Source organism: Echinops telfairi, unplaced genomic scaffold (genome assembly GCF_000313985.2).
Source record: "Echinops telfairi isolate 266 unplaced genomic scaffold, ASM31398v2 ScPeMD7_7410;HRSCAF=8448, whole genome shotgun sequence".
In the NCBI taxonomy this organism is placed as follows: Eukaryota; Metazoa; Chordata; class Mammalia; order Afrosoricida; family Tenrecidae; genus Echinops; species Echinops telfairi.
The window spans coordinates 24,965,497-24,986,013 of record NW_022111310.1 but is presented as its reverse complement, the minus strand read 5'-3'; the positions used below and the strand labels follow the sequence as shown (position 1 = coordinate 24,986,013).

The following is a 20,517-nucleotide window of genomic DNA, read 5'->3' as shown; positions in this document are numbered from 1 at the left end:
GAAAGAGGAGCACAGGCGGCAAGGGGGACCAGGAGACTGAGATAACATCACGTACTCAGAGAAGACGATAAAGAGAAATGAACAAGGAGTGGCCAGGGGGTCATTCATGGCCTGGGTAAAGGCGGTTTTCATGGAGTGAGGGACCCGAGCCAGATGGCAGTGGGGTGGGGAGTGGTGAGGAGTGAGGAAGTGACTTTGAGGGGGTGTAGGTCACATTTCTAGTTTGTAGAGATGGAAGCTGAGCCTGGTTACAGTGACCCGTTTCTCTCTGATCCCATGCTAAACCTTTGAAAATTAGGACACCACCTTGACATGAGGGCACTTCTCTGTGTCCACACATTGCATTTATTGGCCATTCCTGTTAATAGAGACCTCGCTTAGAGTAGCAGATAATGGCACGGCATGGTTCTGGAGAGGCGGAACAATTTGGATGCTTTTGGCACTTCAGGAACTGTGGAATGACATTTATAATAATAGTTTGCCAGCTTAATTTAGAAGGCAGTCTTCCTCAGATGCACAGGCTCTGGGGGCGGAGCTTCTCTCTGCCTCCTCCCTCGTCCAAGGTAGATTCCATCTTCTGATTCGGAAGGCTTTGGGCACTGCTCATCCATACTTTGTGGAGAGAAGGTGAGGCTGGAAGGCCCTTGCAGAAGCGCAGAGTATTCAGTGGCTGGAGCTTTTGGGGAGACAAAGGGAGACTTCTGTTGCTGATGTTCTGATTGTCATACTTTAAAGGAGATGTTTTCCCCAAACTTGTGTGAAAGAATTCCAACAGTAAAGGGAGAAGAATTTTAAGTGAACATGCTTGTACCCACCATCTACATTCTACTGTTAACACTCCTTATCTATCTGCCATTACATCATATGTTTTGGGGTATGATTTAATGTAAATGATAGACATTAGTACACAATTCTGTGTACATATCATTAACTAGAGTTCAATATTTACTTTTAAGGTTAAATTTTACATACAATGGGATATGGAAATCTTAAATGTGCACTTGCTAAGTTTTACAAATGTTTGAACCTGTGCAGCCCCGACACTGGGTTCTCTCATTGACTCTGCTAGAAATTGATTCTGATGGAAGCGGAATACTTCTGTTGTTGTCCCTTTCACAGCGGTGTTTCTGTGCAGTAAATCATAGACCATCTGGGAGGGGACATCTGCCGTGGATAACATCGGCAGATTATGTGCTGCATCATCCTATTGTACAGATGACCACAATAAAGTGAACCCAAAGAACAAACCCCAAGCAGAGGGTCCTCAAGTGTGGTTTGTTGTAAGTCAAATACACGTAAATTGGGGACTACCTGCACCACAGAGGTACCAATGGTGTCTGCCAGGTTTTAAACACAGATCTTCCAGAGTAAGATAGCCTAGGAAGTAAGGTCTGATGATTGACTTCCAAAAATTACCCCGTGGAAACGCTGTGGGCCACAAGAGACTAACCATGTGCTCTGGTGCTAGATGAGAACCTAGCAGTGGCAGTGGCCTGAGCGTAGCACACAGCGAGGGTGAAGGAGGTGCAGACCTGGGCCGCAGTTTGTCCTGCGGTACAAGGGCTCCTGAATGGCATGCTGGCATTCCAGCGTGGTGCAGTTGCACAGTGCTTGGGTGTTAGCACAGTGAGATCTGGATTTGAGCCTCAGTTGCAGTTGATCTGGGTTGTAGAGTGGCTATGAATTGGAGCCGACCCGGCAGCGCTGAAAACCTAACAAGAGGTTGAACGTATTCCGGTTTTGGGAGGTTTCTAGAAAAACCTCTTCCGGAAGTCAGTTTGCTTCGTGTTCTGTTTTCCTTGCCCCAGCAAGTGACCTCTCATTGCGTGCTCACCCGTCTTCTCACAGGGGGCGTGGTGTAGTGTAGTTTTGCACTTCTGTGACCCGATCGGGCTTCTCCCCCTGGGCCTGGTCACCTTTCCCCTCTGCATTTTCTCCCGTGGTCAAACCAGGCGGTCCCTGACTAGAATTTCTCTCTCCCAGCGAGCTGAGATCCTGCTCTCTTGAGAACATCTATAGAACACAGCGTGCAAAAGCTCTGGATTTACTCTTCTTCAGAGCACTAGGAACATACACAGCCTTTATAAATCACTGCCTTTCATTTCTGAATGTATCAACTGATCACCCGGCGAGCTTGATATGCTGCTCATTACTCATGAGGACTTTCTGTCAACAAAATGACAGTGTGGTTGGGACTGTCCATCTCTGACGTCTGACAGCCAGCAAAGAGGTTCGCGTGCCGTGCTAAACAGGAGACGGGATGCATAAATTGGGCGCACCATAAATTTCATTTACTGCTTTCTCGCTCTTTGGTATTTTCAATTCCATCAATAGCTATTTTCAAAAATCTTGTTACTTTCCTATAATCTGAAAGTGAATTTAGTGAAGGCGGGAATGGCAGCAGCCTGACGGCGGCATATTCTATTTCATGCGCTCGGGGAAGGCTATCCAGGGCCAGACAGCCTTGGCTGTGTCCTGGGGAATGTGTCCTTACAATCTGCCTGATCTCAGGCAGCTGTGTGTGATTTGCCTGAACTAGGTTCAGGCAAAAAATTAACTTAGGTTAATTTTTATTTCATGGCTTTGCCATTTTTCTCCTGGCCTCTTTTTGTGTTTGTTTTTATTTTGCATTGAAAAAAAAAAGACATCACTGACTTATTCATGCTGCACATTTTGTTGTTGTTGTTGTATTTTCACACCATTCCATGCTCCATGCAGCTTCTAGGTAGAAAGGAAGACGAGGACACGGTCACAACGGGAGCAGACGGCAGGAAGCATTTTCTTAGTGACTGCCAGCCTTTGGAGCAGAGTAAAGAGGTAGGAACATGGCAGTTAAGTCCTCATCCCACCTGCCCCTACCCCCAGGCTCTCCCTTGTCCCGAATGAACCCAGGGGGTTCTCGGTGCATTCCGCCTGGACTGAGTGCCTGCTGTGAGCCAGTGGAGTGCAGACAGACCAGGGCCCGTCCTCTCGAGAGCCTCGGACTTGCTGTGAGCCGGTCATGAAGAAGGAAAGCACACATTGTGGATGAAGTGAAAAGTGCTTTTGGAGAGGGACCAGTGCCTGAGGGCGGGACCTGGACAGCTCCTTAGAGACCTCATCCAGCCTATGGAGTTCATGCCATGGAAACTGAGCCCCAAGAGGGGAGATGGTTTTCTCGGGATATCCCAGGACTGCTGTGAACTCGCAGGTCATTTTGATGGCAGAACAGAGAGCTGGTGATAGAAGCAGGCCCCCCGCCCTTCCCAGGGCCCTCCGCAGTCTCCTGCAGTCAGGGACCCAGCACAGGGACATCCGGGCATTGTGAAGGTTTGACCCCAGTCCACAAAGAATCCTCCCCTAGTTACATCGATACTAAGCATTTGGAGTAAACCTTTTCCAAGGTTGAATGAACCCCAAAGATTGGGATCTAGTGGGAGATAGGAAGCTACAGATTTGGAATTTATGGATGCCAGGGTGTTCAAGTTCATGGAGTCATGACTAGGAGACCATTAAAATGTGTAGTTTTTGGTCATCAAAGCTATTCAGTAGGGGCTGTTGAGTCAGACGGCCTGAGTTGAGCCTTGACCTTGCTGCTATAGCTCTCTATGATGGTGGAACCCTGGTGGAGCCCTATTGGTGTAATGGTTACGTGCTGGGCTGCTAACCGTGAGATCAGCAGTTTGAAACTACCAGCTGCTCTGTGGGAGGAAAGGAAACTTCTTATTCCCATACATAGTTAGTCTCAGAAACCCACAGGGGCAGTTCTGCCCTGCCTATTACAGTGCTGCCATGTGTCAGAATTGACTCGATGGCAGTGACGTTGTTGGTTTTTTGTTTATCTGTCTGTGAGGAGGGCAAGTTGCTTAAACTCCACACCTGCATTTCCCCCATCAATGGGACTAATAATACTTCCTGGTTAGGATTGTTAATATATTTGAATAGAAAGGCATATAATAATTGCTCAGTAAATGATACTGATTGCTATTTTGATTATTACACCCTGGACATTGCTGTTTTTGGAGATGGCATATTTGATGGATGAGTGAACAAGGTGGGTGGCAAACAAGACCCCATAAATAACCGTTCATTTGTGTGGGTCTTGCCTTCCATTTAAACATCTTAATCATTTTACAAGTGTGGCGAGAGCAGTGATGGCTAGTGTATATATCACCAGCAGTAATGAAGTCCAGAGGAGTTGTTTATAGACTGGTGGAGGGAATTTATAGCTTTGGGAAGAGGAGAAAGAATGTTAATTGCAGCACCTCAAGACATGCCCAGCGCAGGCTTTAACTAGATGCATCTCTGGTGCCACTCCTGTGGGACTCTAAGGGACCCCAGAAGGTAGACACGTAAATGACATCTCCCTGGGAATTAGGAACTCTCCACCTTTCTAATGAAACAAATCAAAGTCATGTTAATTAGTCTGTGTCTGTAAAAAAAGACATCTGCTTTCTGATATATGAGGAGGAGGGTAAATTGTAAGCAGTATATAAGAAATGTCCAAATGAAGCAGAAGTGATGACCTGTTTCCACATCCTTCTTGGGAAGGGCTTACAAGGAAGGAAGGAGTCACGTGTTGGAGGAACGCAGGTCCAGCGCTCATCAGTAAGACTCCTGAGTCGCCAGTAAGGCGCGCACCCTGGGTTCCCCTGCTCAGTTTCACCCTCGTAAGCACCTTGAGAGGTGGCACTTCTCTCCCCATTTGATCGATGAGGAAGCCCAGGGGAACGAGCGATGATGTAAAACATCCAGAGCACCCCTCTCTCCGGACTCTGGTGCCTGTGTGTTCTTTTCCCTCCTCCGCTTCCTCCTCTCATTTGCTTGGTCATCTTATCTCTGACTCCGTGTCTCTCCCTCACTCACACCTGCCCTTTCCCATCCTGTCTCCATCCTTTCCATCCCTCCTCACTCCGGTGTTTGACCAAATACTTTCGTTTGCAGATTGCAGAGGACACGTCCAAAGGGGGCTGCAGCAACGGCTACCTGCAGCACAGGGCGTGCAGTCTGTTGGAGTCCGGTGGCACCTGCGAGCCTGTTTTCCCTGGAGCCCAGCATCGGGAGGAAGGGGCGCTCCTGGACCTGCTCGCCCCTTTCCTTCATGAGAAGGCCACCTTGTTACTAGAATCCAGGTACACGTGGGCTCTATTTCCAGGTTGAGGGAACGACACTCATTTGGGGGAAATTGATTTAGATGGTGGTGCAGAGTAATTTACCTGAGAGAGCTCCTGAAATAAATTGGAAGGAGTCTTGCCAGTCATGCAGTTATGTAATTACTCACAAGCTAGCAGCTGCAAGGGGCCTTCAGCACCTCCTCCTTCCAGCCCATTATATATATATAGAGAGAGGCTTTGCAAGAAAGCTTTCCGTGATTGGGGGGAGGGGGGAGGAGGCGTTGATGACTGCTATGTCTTAAAAAAAGAAAGCTTTCCTTGAAATTAAGCCTTGGGGTGGGGGTAGGGGTGGGCGGGGGTGGGGGTGTGTGGAAGGGGGATACAGGAAGGGTTGTCTGATGGGTCCGAGAGAGGAAATTAGCCCTACTGTAACCTCTTCCCATTTCTGCAGCAACTTAAAAAGGACCATTGTCACTTTGCCGTGGCTGTGCTGTTTTATGTTGAGCTTGAACTAGTACATTTTGCTCATGAGGTCTGCCGGGAGTTGTTCCTGGGCGAGGAAATAGTACAGGCCGTTTTCCTCACAACAAAACAGGAGAACCAACCAGCATATTTGTGTTTTTTTAAAGATGAATTCTTTAGGAGCGATTGCTTCCCCCTTTCACCTTCTTGGTAGCCTCTCCACACCGGCAGGCTGTGGGGTTCATGAGACCCTAGCCTTGGACCCTGCAGCCTCCATCTCTCAGTGCCTCCGTGGCTCTGCCCTTTTCTTAGTTGCTGTGAGGATTAAGAAGAGATGCTGTCTGTGCAAGTGGCTGGTGCATGTCGGCCCTCTCCAGGGTGGAGGGAGAGAGGGAGCTGCTGCTCCCTGCTCAGGACTCCGAGCCAAAGCTAGCAACCCTCGTAGCTCTTGTATCACTAGTGCGCTAGCATTTCTCCAGGCGAAGAAAGGACGGTGCTCCCCCTTCTCCAATCCCGGCATCTTTGTATCATTGCTGTGGTCTGCGTCCCCTTGGGAACTCTGGTTGGTCAAGGACAAGATGGCTAATTAGATGAAGGAGCCTTATTTCATCCTATGGCTAACTAATTGAATCGGTTTCCCCTGGGCCTGGAGACTCAGTCTTGGGGGACATACCCAGTCACTGCTCTGGTTTGCTGTCATAGGATAGCAGGTGACCATCGTTGGAGCTTGAGAAATGGAGGCCTCCCTCAATCTCAGGGCTCCATCCTGTACGGGAATGTTTACGGGCACAGCCCTCTCTGGGGGGCCCGCACGAGTGCACCTTGGTGAGCTGGGGTCGTAGGTGTTCTCTCGAGTGAGCAGGAGCTTTTTGACTGCAACTTGATGTCACCGTGAGCTGTCTGGTCCGGATCTCTCAGCCTGTCTGGAGGCCCAGCGTGGGCACTGCTCCTCTCCTGAAGCGGGTGGCATTTGTTGAGAAGGCACTGTGAGAACCAGTGCTCTAGGGGCCAGTTTGGACATTTGCTGCTCTGTTACCTGTCCCCTCTCCCAGCACCCCTCGAAGGCATCTGTCACACAGATTTCCAGGCCACGGCTGGCCCTGCTCCAGTGTTAGAAAAAGGGGTCTTGATGCTAGCAGAAACCCGCCCGCCGCTCCCCCGCCTGGTCTCTGTGCAGCTTTGATTCCCTGCAGCAGCAAACCCTGGGAGAGTGGCTCGTAAAAGTCATGTCAGCCCCATCTGTGGGAGCCCTAACTGGGGCGGCACCCACAGTGTGTGCCCGGCCCCCAGCACTTGGTCACCCTCGTGGAGCTTTGCGTGCCGCTGCTGGTGATTCCCTTTCACACGGGTGGGGGGTGGGGACACCCTGGCCATCAGGGAGCCACAGTCACTGGCGATTTTCCAGGGCGGTCTTTTTAAAATAAGATCTTTCTCCTTGGGAGGGTGGACCATGAACCATGCACCATGAACCATGCTTCTGATGGGGCAGGGAAGCACCAGTTTCCTGCCTAGGAGCCTCCTCCAAGTGCTAGGTGTCTTGGGTACACTGACAAAAGGCAGGCTTTAGAATCAGAAAGATTTGTTCTCTAATCTGACTGTGTATCATCTTGTTTTTTTCTTTCTCAATCTGCCAAATAGAGTGATAATTCCCAATCAGACCTTGGGATGATGAAATAATAGCTATAGAGACCTAGTTTGGGATTAAGCAAGGTCTGGGTGATGGGACTGCTTAAATCCTGCCCATTCCTATAAACCCCAGCTGAGATTCGTACTCTGGTCAAGGAACAGCAGCCCCCAGTGAACCAGGCCTTTGTCCTCATTGCTGAGACAGGTGTGATAACCCCAGGGCCGAGCTCCGAGAGCATTGGGGTGGAAGAGTCGGCTCAGCCATGGCCTTTGCATGCCTCCCATCCCCCAGCCCCCACGGTGTGACCTAAGGGACTAGAGGAGTAACTGGGTTCAGAAGAAACTTGCCTCCCTGCTAGGAAGGGCATAGAGTACCTCAGAGTAATTAGCAGTCTTGTTCTGGGCCAAGTGGAACATTTCCTTGGGAGGTGTCATGAAAGGGGCCCGAGCTGGACCCAGCTGGCTGGTGAGGAACGGGCTGGCCATTCACCAGGCGCATGATTCCCTGCCCTCTCTGCTTGCTTCCAAGTCATTTGGCTCCTCTGACCTGGAGTGCATGGCTTAGGAGTTCACCACCTAAAGTGTTTGGTCTTTGCAGTTTAAATTAGGTGTGAAATTTAATAGCCGAAAAGGAATTCAACAACCCAAAAGGGAGTTGCAGGGGGCTATGTAATGATTAAAGATGTTTTAAAAAGCGTAAGTGAAGAAGCTCATTCAGTCTTGAGCTCCAGCAGAATTGGACAGGACAGCTCCTAGGACCCTGAGTCTGCCCTTCTGGGTACGGGCAGATGACTTGCAGGAGGAGGAAGAGGAAGAGGAGGAGGGCCAGGCGATCTCCTCCATGGCACGGATGCAGAGGCCCAGGCGAGGAGACCCTACAGTGTTAGGAGAGGGGCAGATGTTGCCAGTTAAGGTAGGCTCTATCTTTCAGAGGCACTTGACCTGTGAGGGTTCTTTCCAGAAACTTGGGGGGTGGGGGTGGGGTGGCTGCCTGGTTCTCTCCTTCACCTCCCACATCCAAGGGGTCCTTCTGTCGCCTAAGTAGCTTTTGAATCCACCTCCTTCGCTCTGTTGCTGGTGCCTCATCCTAGCTTCCTCTGGAGTTGCCACTCTAGCCTCCTGACCCATCAATCCCCTTCAACTGCCCCTGTCCCTTCCATCCTGTCTATCCTGGACCCCACGTACCCCCCTAACCCCACTCCTGCACCCCTCCCCGCCCCACCCAGCCATTATTTCCAGAGTGATGACTTGAAAATGCATTTGTCCTCTTAAAAACCCTCAGACTTTCAGCTTTTTTAAGGATCTTGCCCTTTGTGACCTGGTTGCCAGCCCTCCCCTCCCCTCTGACCACACCATCCTTGCCTCGCTTTCTGTGTTTTGGCCACCCGGCGGCCCTTCTTCCAGTTCCTAGTGAGCCCATTGGATAAGGGGTCCTCTTGTTTCGGGCCAGGTACTCGTGTCACGAGCTTTCACAGGCCATATTTAAAATTGATTAGCATTATTAGTTTCACAACGAGTATTCCTCCTTGCCAGCACAACACGCTTGCACAGCGTTCCTACTTCCCCCTCTTTCTGACTGATACCCTGTGTATACGCGCCTAAGGGTGCAGAGGCAGTCAAATTCAAACGATGCTCTTTCCCCTCAAACCTCAGATGCTAACAGTCTATTTTCTCTGTGACCCGCAGACCCTCCCCACTCACTGCCATCAAGTCAATTCTGGAGCGGAACCCCCTGGAGTTTCTCAGGCTTCAGTCTTCAGGAGAGCAGACAGCCTCTTCTGCAGGGGCACACCCTCCTCTGTGCTGTATCCCATATCCTCCCACGGCCCCTCTTGTTCTGTGCATCATTTTTTGTGTCACTGAGTTACTTCCGTAAGTCTAAGACGTCTTCATAGCCACTGCTGGGGAGGGGTTCCCCTTCCTCCTCCACGCTCACGTTTTCTCTAGCTCCTCGCCCCATTTCTCATGAATCTCTCATGGAATCGAATCCTGCAATGAATCTCATCACGTGTCTCCCATGTCAGGTACTTTCACAGTCTTGGCTAGTCCTCAAGGTCAGGGACAGTTGCCAATCAGGTGCTCGGCATCTTGGCCCTCTAGCACCCACTGGCTGCTGCTCCCTTTCTTTTGTCCTCTGTCCACTGCCCTCCCCTGGTCTTCCCTTCTGCCCCACTGGCCTCTCCATCGCAGCCTCCTTGGCTGGCTCCCCTTCCTCTGTCAGCTGTTGAGTGCTGGAATGTGTCAGAGCTGTGCAATCGGCTCCTTTCTTTCCTCCAGCCTTTGTCGCCCATGACTGTCGAGGAAGCTTAGTGACTTAGACATGCAGACCTGCAGCCCAGACCTCTCTAGCTCAGACAGCCAGCTGTCTACTGGACATCTCCACCAGGATGTCTAATAGACACCTGCACGGTTGTCTGTCTAAAACCCTGCATCCTGCTTCGGTCTCTGCTCCTCCTGCATTCTTTTCCACGTCAGTGAGTGGCGTTGCTTCCCATCTAATTGCTGCAGCTGAAAGTTTCTGAGTTAGCCCCCCCCCCTTGTTTGTTTCTTCAATTCCCATATCCATCAGCAAATCCAATTGACTCCACTTCCCTTCTTCAGCCTCTCCATGTCTCCACCCCTGCCATTGTCCACCAAGCTGCCACTCCCTCTTGCCCACTCTCCGAGGCCAGCAGTCTCTTGCATGTCAGCTAGCGAGGACTTCTGCCCCTCCACAGTCCACTCTCCTCTGTGTGTGAAAGCTTGAGTGGATTTCCAAACCCAGAACTTCATGACCTGGCCCCTGCCTCGTTGTCTTGTCTTCATCCCCTTCCACTCCAGCCACACTGACCTCTTTCTCTTCTTCAAGCACCCAAGCTTGTCCTCACTCCACAGCCTTCTCGGTCCCTATACCTGGAATGCTCTTTTCCTTGGTGTAGTGGAGAGTGCCCATGTCTCGGCTTAGGAACCTCCTTCACAGAGTCTGCCACGACCACAGGAAATCCCTGTGTCCGCGCTTCGTCCAGAGCTTTGTTCCTTTTTGTAAACAAGTATGTGCTATGTGTCCCTACCTTAGATTGTTATTTGGTTACATGTGTAAACGATGCTCTCCCTGCTTTCTTCATGAGGGCAGGGACTCTGTCTTTCGTCGTCATCATGCAGTCCGGCTGTTTTCATGAGCCCTGGAACACAGTAAATACTCAGTGAACGCCTGGAGTGCCACAAACCTGACAGGACAGACGTTAAATGTAGAAAAGCAGAAAGCGCAGTCAGAAAGACCTGGGTTCCAGGCTCTGCTTGGACACTTTGCTAGGGCTTCCGGCATCTTTAGGAGCCTGTTCTTTTTCATCTGAGAAAGGGGCTTAATAACAGCCCCATCTTGTAGTCCTGTTGTGAAGATTACGTAACTGTGTTTCGTATCGTTAAGGAATCTGCCACCTGGTGAGTGTTTAGTGAATGTCAGCTCCTTTCCCGTGCTTCTTCAACATGGCAGAGGTGCTTGGGAAGGGCATATAAACAGTGTTTGGGCCTCTGATAAGACCCTCAGACCAAACCATTAGAAAGGTCCTGATTACAGTGACAGCTTAATGAATCTGCTGTTCAGATCTTTAGCAAAGTAACACTTGAAATGTTTTATTTAAGAGCCCCAGCACTTTAGTATATTGTAATGGCCCCTTTTCACAACCTTTTACTACCCATTTATAAAGCATTTCCCTGGGTTTTATTGTGTGTTGTTTGGTAGTGAGTTATGGTGCTCTTTGGCTAGCTAAATAGCAATTGTCATTATTTTTAATCTCTAGTAAGGGGAAAAGAGGGAAGGAAAATTTACTGTAATATCTTCCGATGTTGGAAATACCAGAAATATTTTTTTCAACTCGACTTAATGTAGTTAGAATGATTTGTGTAGTCTAGATGATTCCATATTACTTACCTACCCACCTGTTGCTGTCTGAACAAGAGTGACCCTATAAGACAAGGTAGAGCTGACCCTTCAGGTTTTCAAGGCTCCATTCTTTCCGAAAGCAGAGTGCTGTATCTTTCTCCTGAAGACTGGCTGGTGGATTTGAACCTCCAACCTTCCAGTTAACCAAGTGCTTGACTTTTGCTATTTAACTTAAATGGAATGGACTCTTCCCCTAGAGCTAGATAGGAGCGATCCAGATATGAACAAGGCCTTGTCAGGCTGGTGGGGAAGGTAGACTAAAGATACTGTCCTTTTGACTGTAGCAGAGACAGAGGTAGGGAAGATCAGGACAATTCTAGTAGAACAGTGGTAGGTATGTCAGAGGAGTTGGTAGTGCCAGTGTGATTATATCCCTCGGTTTCTTGGAATAAGTCAAGCAGGAGAAACTCAGAGGAGAACAAAGTGTGAGCATTGAGGAGAACATCTTCTGTCTCCTTCCCTCTACTGACTGGCTGCCACGTCTCCTGTCTCTCTGGCGTCGATGATTTAGCTTGTTGGCCCCCTTTTCAACATGTTCATGCCTCAATTTCTAAACCTCTTTTTCTTTTTTGATGAACACATTCCTCTCTCTTTGGGATGATTCTAAACATCTTATTCTAACCTATTTTTCAAATTGCTGTATTATTTCTGTTCCCCCGGGTGTGGCTTCTCTGTTGCAGATCGGTGGGTTTTGTTTGCGAGTTCGTTTGCCTGTATTACCAGCCCTATGCGGCACCCTCCGCCCATACTCCTCCCGTCGGCGACTCACATGGCCGCAGTGTGCCCCTTGGGGTCTCGTGTTAAGGTTCAGCAGGTCGTCCTGCGGGGAAATGACTGACCTGTGCTGTGCTGGAACTTGCTCCTGAATCCGCATCCGGGTCCCTGCCTCCGAGTGCTGGCTCAGAGAAGAGGCGATGTGCCCTGGGGTCTGTGGGGCCCTCTTTCACCAAAGGCTTTGAGGTGCTTGTTTCCACCGCTTTCTGCAGCTGCCGCCTCTGTGGTTCCTTCTCAGGCCTGTGGTTGCCTCCTCGGCTTAGGATCTCTGACTGATTTCTGTTGGGGACTGTTGGGTTGCAGTTCTCTGGGTTCCCTCTGGGGGAACTGGAGAGAGGTACCTGTCTTTGAAGCCGGGGCAGTGGAAATCCCACTGGTTCAGGGTTTCTCTAGATATAAGCAGGTCCACACATGCACACTGCCCTGCTGGCTGGCTCAGAGAGCCCTGGGAAAATGTCCAGCAAGATGCAGTGGGTGCTTATGGCGCCTTCAGCTGCCGTTGGGATCAGAGGGCAGCCAAAGGCACCAGGTGAGGGGCCTGAGACCACCTGCTGCCCACACACAATCTTGTTGAACCCTCACAGCTGCCCTCTGGGGGAAGATGGTTATCTTCCTCTCCCAGAATCTCAAAGAGAACCAGAAGCTGTTTTGGCTGACTGCAAAGCCAGTGCTCTTTGCTTTCTATTAGGCCCGCTTACGAGCACCTCTGCATCCCGGGCCTATTAACTGAGCGACGATTGTACGCCATGGTGGGCTGGACGGTCACACGGTGAGCCAGCCAGGTTGGACATGGTCACATATAACCCATACGACCCCTTTGATGTGGTGAGTGGCAGAGAATCTCGCAATGGTCATGAACATATGCTAAGGTGACCAGACGTCCCGCTTTTGGCAGGATAGTCCCGATTTTTAGCAACTTTCCCCGCGTCCTGCGGCCTTTTAAAAAAGTCACGATTTTTGGAAAGAATGCACGACAGGCTAGGGTATACGGTTTTCTGCTGCCACGTGGCTATTTCACCAGGATATGAGTTTTATCAATGGTGTCCCGCGTTACCAATGTTAAAATCTGGTCACCTTAACATACGCTCTTCCTGGGCTCACCCTATGTTCGCAAGCCCATGGAGGCCACCCATCTACTGTGTACCCGTGTCCACTTTACTTTACTCCTCCTTGAACTACATACAAGTCATGCCTGCCCCGAGTCGCTGTCCGGAGGCTACGGGCCCACGTGGCAGGAGCTCCCTGTGTAGCGGAGACGGTCTCTGGAGGAGGCTCGCTGAGGAGAGTGAGAGGTGGGCAGGGGATACGACCACAAACTCAGCTGTCTCCTTCCTTTCCTCTTTGGAAAAACAGGCCGGACCTTTTGCAGACGTTACGTGAACTACTTCTGGAACAAATACACATGACAGAGCAGGAACTTTCTGGAGAGTTCCTTGACGGTAAAGCCAAGGAGACGCTAAAGCAAATGGCCATTCAGCTGAGAGGTGAGCTCAGACACTTCTTCGAAGCCAGCTCACTTTCCAAGCCACACGATGAGCTGCAGTCGCCTTGGGGGGCCAAGCCAGTGAAGGTGGGCAAAGCGTCCATGGTGGAGCTGAAAGATGCCTCAGTACAGACCGTGGTCACAGAGGGCGACACTGTCAGATTCAGGCACGAAGGAGTGGATGCCGCTTGGGAAGACAAGCCAACGGATGCTGTGCACAGCACTGAGCCTCAGCCTGAGAACTTGCACCACGTGCCAGGGCGGAAGTGCCCTGCCCGGTCGCTCCCAAGTGGGACCAAGAGGGTAAGTTTCCCTTGTTCTCTCACTCTTACTCACTCACTCACACACAACCTAGAACACACCCTTTTAAAATAAGCACTTCCACTCTGACCTTGATGTGAAAATCTGGTCTCCCCTTCTGCCTGCACTAAGCCATAAGCTCCACCTAGCGTGCCCCCTTCTGAACCTCCCCAGAGTGACACCTGGCCCCATCTCTCTCTCATTTGTTTATGTATTATTATCCATAGGTGTTTTCCTTATACAAATGGAAACCTGTTTGTCCTGTGTCTTAGCTTTCTCTTTTAAACATTTATAGTGGCCACTTGAGAGTCTATTGTGGCTGTGTCCACATGTATTCAGTTCTTTTCCTGTTGAAAGACATTTACGTACGCCTGTCTTGCCGGGGCTGAAAGGAGAACCCGGTGTTCATTTTGTTCAGAGGTACTGCTCTGAGGGTTTAGTCTGCATTTTCGTATCACCTTTCAGCACCCTTTGGAGATGAGGGAGCAGAACCTGAGTGGTATAGCTATGGTTACCTGGTGGGGCTGGGTTGGGGCTCTGACTGTGCCAGACCCCTAGTCGCATGCCTAACTCTCATTTGGCTACTTCCCAGTCCATGGTGGGACCTGGATTTTGTTGTGTGATTATCTGTACGTCACTTTAAAATCCGTCAAAGATGCTGCATATCCCCTAAGCATCTCCTTAAATATGTCACAGCGTGAGGAACCAAACTCTTTTGGCAGTGCATGATGGCTTTCTTACTAAAATCTTTGGGAAGGGAGGGCTTGGGAGAGAAGCGCGTGTTCTTGCAGGAAATGGGAAGGAACTAGGTCATGTTTCTAATAGAGTTCCAGTGGTGGCTGCTCGGCTGCTTGTTTCCGATGGGTGTTTTGTATCCGAGAAATCACTGTACACATTGCTTCATAGCATCAGAATGGAGAATTAAGTTTATTTTCTGACCACTAAATTACTGCTTTTGTGCATACCAAAGAGAGTTAGATATATCATTAGCAAAATTGCTTTTGGTTGTTTTAAATTATGCACCAAAACTGTAATTTCTAGAAAAGGGTTTTCTAAAGATATCAGGAGCGAGAGAGGGGGAGAGAGAGAAAGCTGCCATTATATTAATGGTATTGGAGATGCAAATTTGTGCAATTTGACTGGAATAGGAATGTTCTCTGTCCCAGCTCCTTCAATCTGTACCTGTTTATTAGAAATATGGAGAGGTTGTCATGTGCCCCCCCCCGCCCCCCAAGAAGATGGCATCCTCTGTTGAAGAAAATTGCATAATCGAACACATTTAATTTCCCCAATGTATTGAAAAATATTTTTCTTTTTAGTTCAGAGACATCTTGCTTGCTTGTGCTGCCTTCAAAAGGAAGGAAACCACACCTTTCCTTCTTTCCCTTCACGATCTGTGCCAGGCATTGTGTTAGCCGTTCCATACAGGCATCAGCCCATCCACTCTTCTGGGCAAGGCATGAGCTGGGTGGGTATTCACATCTTCACACGGGGAAGCTCTGAAAACTGTCCAGGGTGACCCAGTTGGTTTGGGAGATAAACCTAGGGCTGGCTTTTGAGGCAGGCAGGGATTCATATCCTACCCTTCTTGAGAAGGGAGCGGTTCTTATACTACCAAAGTGGCCTCCAGTCTCTGCCAAGTAGAAGCCAATGGCTTTCATGGTAGACCATGAAGGAGCTGATAACTCCTAGGGACCAAGCCAGAACGCTGCAGTCCTGTTGAAGCCTACAGTGGAGACAAGGAGATGGACTGTAGTGCTGGTTGTTTGGTTCCAGAGCAAAGATACGCTGTGTTTACATTCCTGGCCTAGCCACTTAGCTGCTGTGAGTCCTTGGCAAGTCACCTGACCTCTCTCAGGATTTGGAGTGGGACTGGTGTGACCTGGAAGCTGAAACCGCCATGATGGCTTCATGAGGGCATGTTCAATCAGTACCTTGTACTCAGGAGCCCCTGTGTGCATTTGAATTCCTGCCTGCTTGCCTTGTCAAGTGAGAAGTTTCACTGTGGCATTTTTTAAAAGGTGATGGGTGGAAACTCCTCTTGTTGACTGCCCATAAGGTAGCATTTTGCGTGGCATTATTTTAGAACCCACATTAGGTTGACTGACGGCAGTCTTCCAGCCTGAAATTGGCTTTGGCATTTGTACACTAGCAGATCTCTTCTCTGTTGCCATATGACACACAGATTTGGTTCCAAGAATAAAGACCGGTGGCGAGTGAAGACCAATCAAATGACTGTTATTTCCAGCTTTTTTTTTTTTTGATGGGGCAGGCATCCAGCCCCTCCCAGTGGTCCCCTCACCATCTCAACCTTCTCTTGTCCTTGGACTCGGTCTTCCTTTTCCCATCCTGGAATTTCTGGCAGAAAGTACTTCAGCTTTTTTTACCCGAGTCCTGGAGTCTGGAGAGCTGTTTTAAGATCTGGCTCTGTGTGACATTAGACGGGTTATTGGACATCTCGATTTCTTATCTGCCATCCTGGGACTCCCGGGAATGGAGAGTTTACCTGAGCATTGAGTGAGGATGTGTGGTTTGCATCCCCGCGTGTGGCCAGGAGGGCTCCTGACTCTTGTTGAAAGGCCCTGATGAGTTTCTCTTTCTCTGAGCCCCCAGATATTTTCCTGTTTTCCTCTTAGGTTTCTCCTCTGCTAGTTTGAGTTTCGGGGGTAAATAATAGCTTTATTAAAATATAATTTAGGTAACACAAGTCACCCCCTTTAAATGGACGAGTCAGTGGTGCTTGGTGTATTCTCGAGTGCTGTATTCTCGATGGCCACAATCGACTTTAGCACATTTTCATGACCCCAGGAAGAAATCTTGAAACGATGAGCAGTCAGTTCCCAGTTCCTGCCCGCCATCCTGCACCCAGTCTATAAGCAACCAATAATCTGCATTCTGTCTCTGTAGAGATGCCTTTCTGGGCATTTCGTAGACATGGGCTTCTATCCTATGTGATCCTTTGTGACTGGCTTCTTTACCTGGCTTCTTTACCGAGCATAATCTTTTAAAGGTTCATTTATATTGTAGCAAGTATTAGGACTTCATTATGTTTTGTTGCCAAATAAGAATTACATTGTATAAAGTCATCATTTGAACATTGGGTTGTTTTCCACTTTGGGGCTACCATGAATAATACTGTGATGAACATACATGTACACATTTTTGTTTTCTGTAGTTTTCATTTCTATTGGGTATATACATTGCTGGCTTGGTTATAACCTTTTGTTTAGTCATTGAAGAACTGACCGTTGCGTTTAAAAGTGGCTGAGCCATTTACAGTCCTCCATTTACGATCCTCCGAGCAGTCTATGGGGGTTCCGGCTTCTCCATATCCTCATCAGCCCTTGTTATTGTACCTTTTAAATGATAGCCATCCTGGCTTTTGACTTGCATTTCCCGGGTGGCTAATGATATCAAGCATCTTTTTACATGTTTATTGGCCACTTGTAGGAGATTCGTAGCTTTGCCTATTTTTCAATTGGCTTATTTGCATTTTTATTATTGAGTTCAGATTTTTCCTTATATGTTCTTCATTCAAGTTTCTCTTCCTAGTGTTTGAATATATTGACAGTTCCTATTGAAAGACACTTCCATTTGCCCCTCACCTTATTACTTGTGTGTTCATTCTACAACCAGTAGTTGAGCCCCGCTCTGCACTGGCCCTTGTCTCGGAGGCCGCGGTGGACGAGGAATGGCTCCGCTAGGTAGGCCCTCTCAACCCCGAAGCCTACAAGATGCCACAGAAGAGAGAATGAGCACGCATTGCACGTTTAATACTGCAGTAGTAGGTTCCTGATAGGCATGTCCTTTGAGGAGAATTATGGCGGACAGTGAGTGTGGAGAACAGGGAGTCCTGAGGTTTTGGAAATCAAGGGCCATTCTTCTGAGGAAGGCGTGCTTGAGTCGAGTTGTAATGAATGGTTTAGGGTTAGGCAGGAGCCTGGTAGATCAGTGGCTGCGAACTGAAAGCCGGGCATTTCAAACCCACTTAGCTGCACTAAGGAAGAAAGAGGAGACTGTCTGCTACCATAATGATTCCTGCTCTTGGAAATCCTCCATTGGATCTCTGTGAAGTTTGAATAGACTGGATGGCAATGGGTTTAGGAAGAAGTAAAGAGGATCCAGAAAGAAGATTTTAGGTAGAAAATACCGTGTTGTTTTGGAGGAAGATTTTGTTACAAAAAGGATTCCTGTGTAACAAGTGGGAGTCCTGGTGAAGCAGACAGTTCAAGTGCTTGTCTTTTAACCAAAGGGTTCATGTCTGCCCAGAGCGGCCTCCAAAGAAATGGCTGGCAATGTATTATTTTTACAAACCAGCCCCCCCAAAGCCCCAGGAGCACAGTCCTATGCTGATGGCTGCGTGTGGGCTGCCTGGACTTGTTGCTGACTTGACCCAATGGCATGTATTGAATACTTTGAATCCCCAGAAAACCAAGGGACCAGGGCCAAGAGCATGCCAAAGAGGAGAAGCTTTGCGTAGTTGTCGATCAGAGGAGGAACCTGCCAAGGTATAAATGTTGTGGACAAGGAGGTAAACATCGATGGCGCCATAGGAACCAGTAGCCGGGACAGCCCGTTTCAGTCCCCAGTATGTGTAGTTGCCTTCAGAATTGACTGTGTGAGCGAAGGAAGCATATTCATAGTTGTATCCCTGTATATTTTCAGGAGGCTAAGAAATCACGCTTGCCAATCTTAATGAAACCATCCCGGCCACCAGGGAGTGCGTATCAGCTTGCTGCCACCCCCGGGGTGGAGGCCCAGCTGCAGGGCCGGGTCATGGAGCTACAGAGGGAACTGCAGGAGTTTAAAACGGCCAACAAACAACTACACCAAAAGTTACTTCTGGCTGAAGCAATGATGGAGGGGAGCCCACCGCTGGACAGACTGCTGAGTGGTAAGCACAAAGCAGCAATGTCTCCCCGGTGAGCTAGGTGAATGGCCGGATGGAACCATGGAACCGCTGGAAATGTCAGGCTTGTTGTTCGGAATTGCAATACGTTTTGAGTACAAGTTTCATGAATTGCAGTGGCTAATCTTGACTCTTGACAGATGTCCAGCAGAGGAAACACAATAAGGAGAATGAATCTGCTGTTTGCCTTTGATTCTGGAGTCTCACTAAAGGGGCCTTGTGCTGCTCCCTGGTCTGGAGGGGTCACTACTCCCTTGACTTGGGATTGCAGGGGCTCCAGCTGTGGGATGGCTTGCATCTGGGGCTTTTCTTTGGCTGAAATCTGTGGAAAGCTCTGTCTGTGGCATGAGGGCTATGTAAACATGAGTCTTACTGAGGAGTTCTCTAGAACATCCCAGCAGCCTTTTTTGGGGACCCTGCTGACCTATGTCCTCTTCCAGAAGTGACCTGCCTCCCCATCCACAGGGCATCTGCTGCCTCTACACTCTTTGAGGTCAAGGAAATAGCGAACGCTACATTAAAATGTGTCTAGTCAGAATACAAGGTGCCCTGGTGGCATGGTGTGTTTTACATTGGGCTGCTAACCACAGAGTCAGCAGTTCAACCCCACCACCCTCTCTCCACGGAGGAATAAGAGGCTTTCTGCTCCTGTCAAGGTTTACAGCTTTGGAAACCTGCAGGGAGAGTTCTATTCTGTCCTATGTGGTTGGTATGAACTAAGATTGGCTTGGTGGCAAAAAAAGGTTTGCAGTTTTTTGAATCAGAATACACTTGGAGGGAGAGCCTCAGGGCCTGTTCTCTATGCTCGGAGAGGGTACTCAGAATTGTGGAGCCTTGGCCCTTTGAGACTCCGTGGAAAGCAAAAGGGCCCTCTCACAGAATAAGGCAACTATGTAGCATTTTCTGTCATTTTTAGAGGGTTCAGGAATCCAAAAATGTGTAAATGTTGACTTTAGATTTTGAACTCTGATGTAAGCAAAAGACAGTAACACACAAAAGCAAAAGCAATAACAGCAATATCTTGTTTCTATATCCAGATATATTTGTTAAATGTCTGCTGCGTGTCAAACAGGTTACGCGTCCTTGTGGCATTGATGAGATAGGAGTGAGCAACACAAAGTCTGTCTCATTTACATTCTGGTGGGAAAGGGACAGAAAGCCAGTAAACAGATGCATGACATAGGGCGTGGTGATCAGTGCTCAGAAGAAAAAGAAGCGTTAAAAGCCCAGGTCATGTGTCAGGGAGCAGGATTTGCTAGCACATACATACACAGGGCCAGAGAGCCACCCAGAGAAGAGAAGCATTTGAATGGAGACCAGTAAGGGGTGGGGTGGGGTGGAGATTTAAGAGGAATGTGAAGAAACCTAGTCTTTGTGGGAGGTGTGGTCATGGCAGAAGGGACAAAGGGCAAAGGTTCTCAGACCACTTTGAACTTGGGATGTTGGTTATGTGAGTGCAGTGGAGTGGGAAATAGGGGCGTGGTGTTAGTGTAGATGAGGAAGTCAGGGAGGTAGATTAGTATGGGTTACCTAGTATCTTCTAGGGCTTTGCCTAGGTAAGATTGGGAACTGTTGGTTCAGTTTGTGTAGAGGGTTAAATGATCCAATTTAGGCTTTGATGTAGGGGTTGGCAAATTATGACCTTGTGGGCCTTTTCATAAGTAAAGTTTGTGGTCTCTCTATACGTAAAATGTTACTGGAGCCTAGCCTGGCCCATCCTCTTCCATGTGGGGTCTGGCCACTTTTGTGCTTTAGTGGCAGAGTTGCGTGCTTCTGAGGAACATGTTGTGGTCTGACAGCCTAGAATAGTTTTATCTGACCCTTTAAGAGAAAATATGGCAGGCCTGTCTGGATAGGACAGGCTGGATGAACAATCTGGAGGAGAAAACAACGGGACTGACAGTTCCGGGGGGACAGTGGATTGATGTTGTTGCTGTTTTGTTGTACA

The 20,517-nt window shown here is 48.9% G+C and overlaps 1 protein-coding gene across 6 annotated transcripts in view; it reads left to right on the top strand.

The window, feature by feature from the left end:
- CDK5RAP2 (CDK5 regulatory subunit associated protein 2) overlaps positions 1-20,517 on the top strand; it is a 209,163-nt gene that overhangs the window by 124,300 nt on the left and 64,346 nt on the right. For all 6 annotated transcript variants that reach the window (XR_006680712.1, XM_045296558.1, XM_045296557.1 and 3 more), the window contains 4 exons: positions 2,719-2,817; positions 4,924-5,111; positions 13,231-13,663; positions 18,326-18,554. Coding sequence is in view for 5 of the 6 variants with exons in the window: in XM_045296558.1 (XP_045152493.1) it covers positions 2,719-2,817; positions 4,924-5,111; positions 13,231-13,663; positions 18,326-18,554 (949 nt within the window). In the remaining variant the exon portion in view is untranslated. The remainder of the gene's footprint in view (positions 1-2,718; positions 2,818-4,923; positions 5,112-13,230; positions 13,664-18,325; positions 18,555-20,517) is intronic.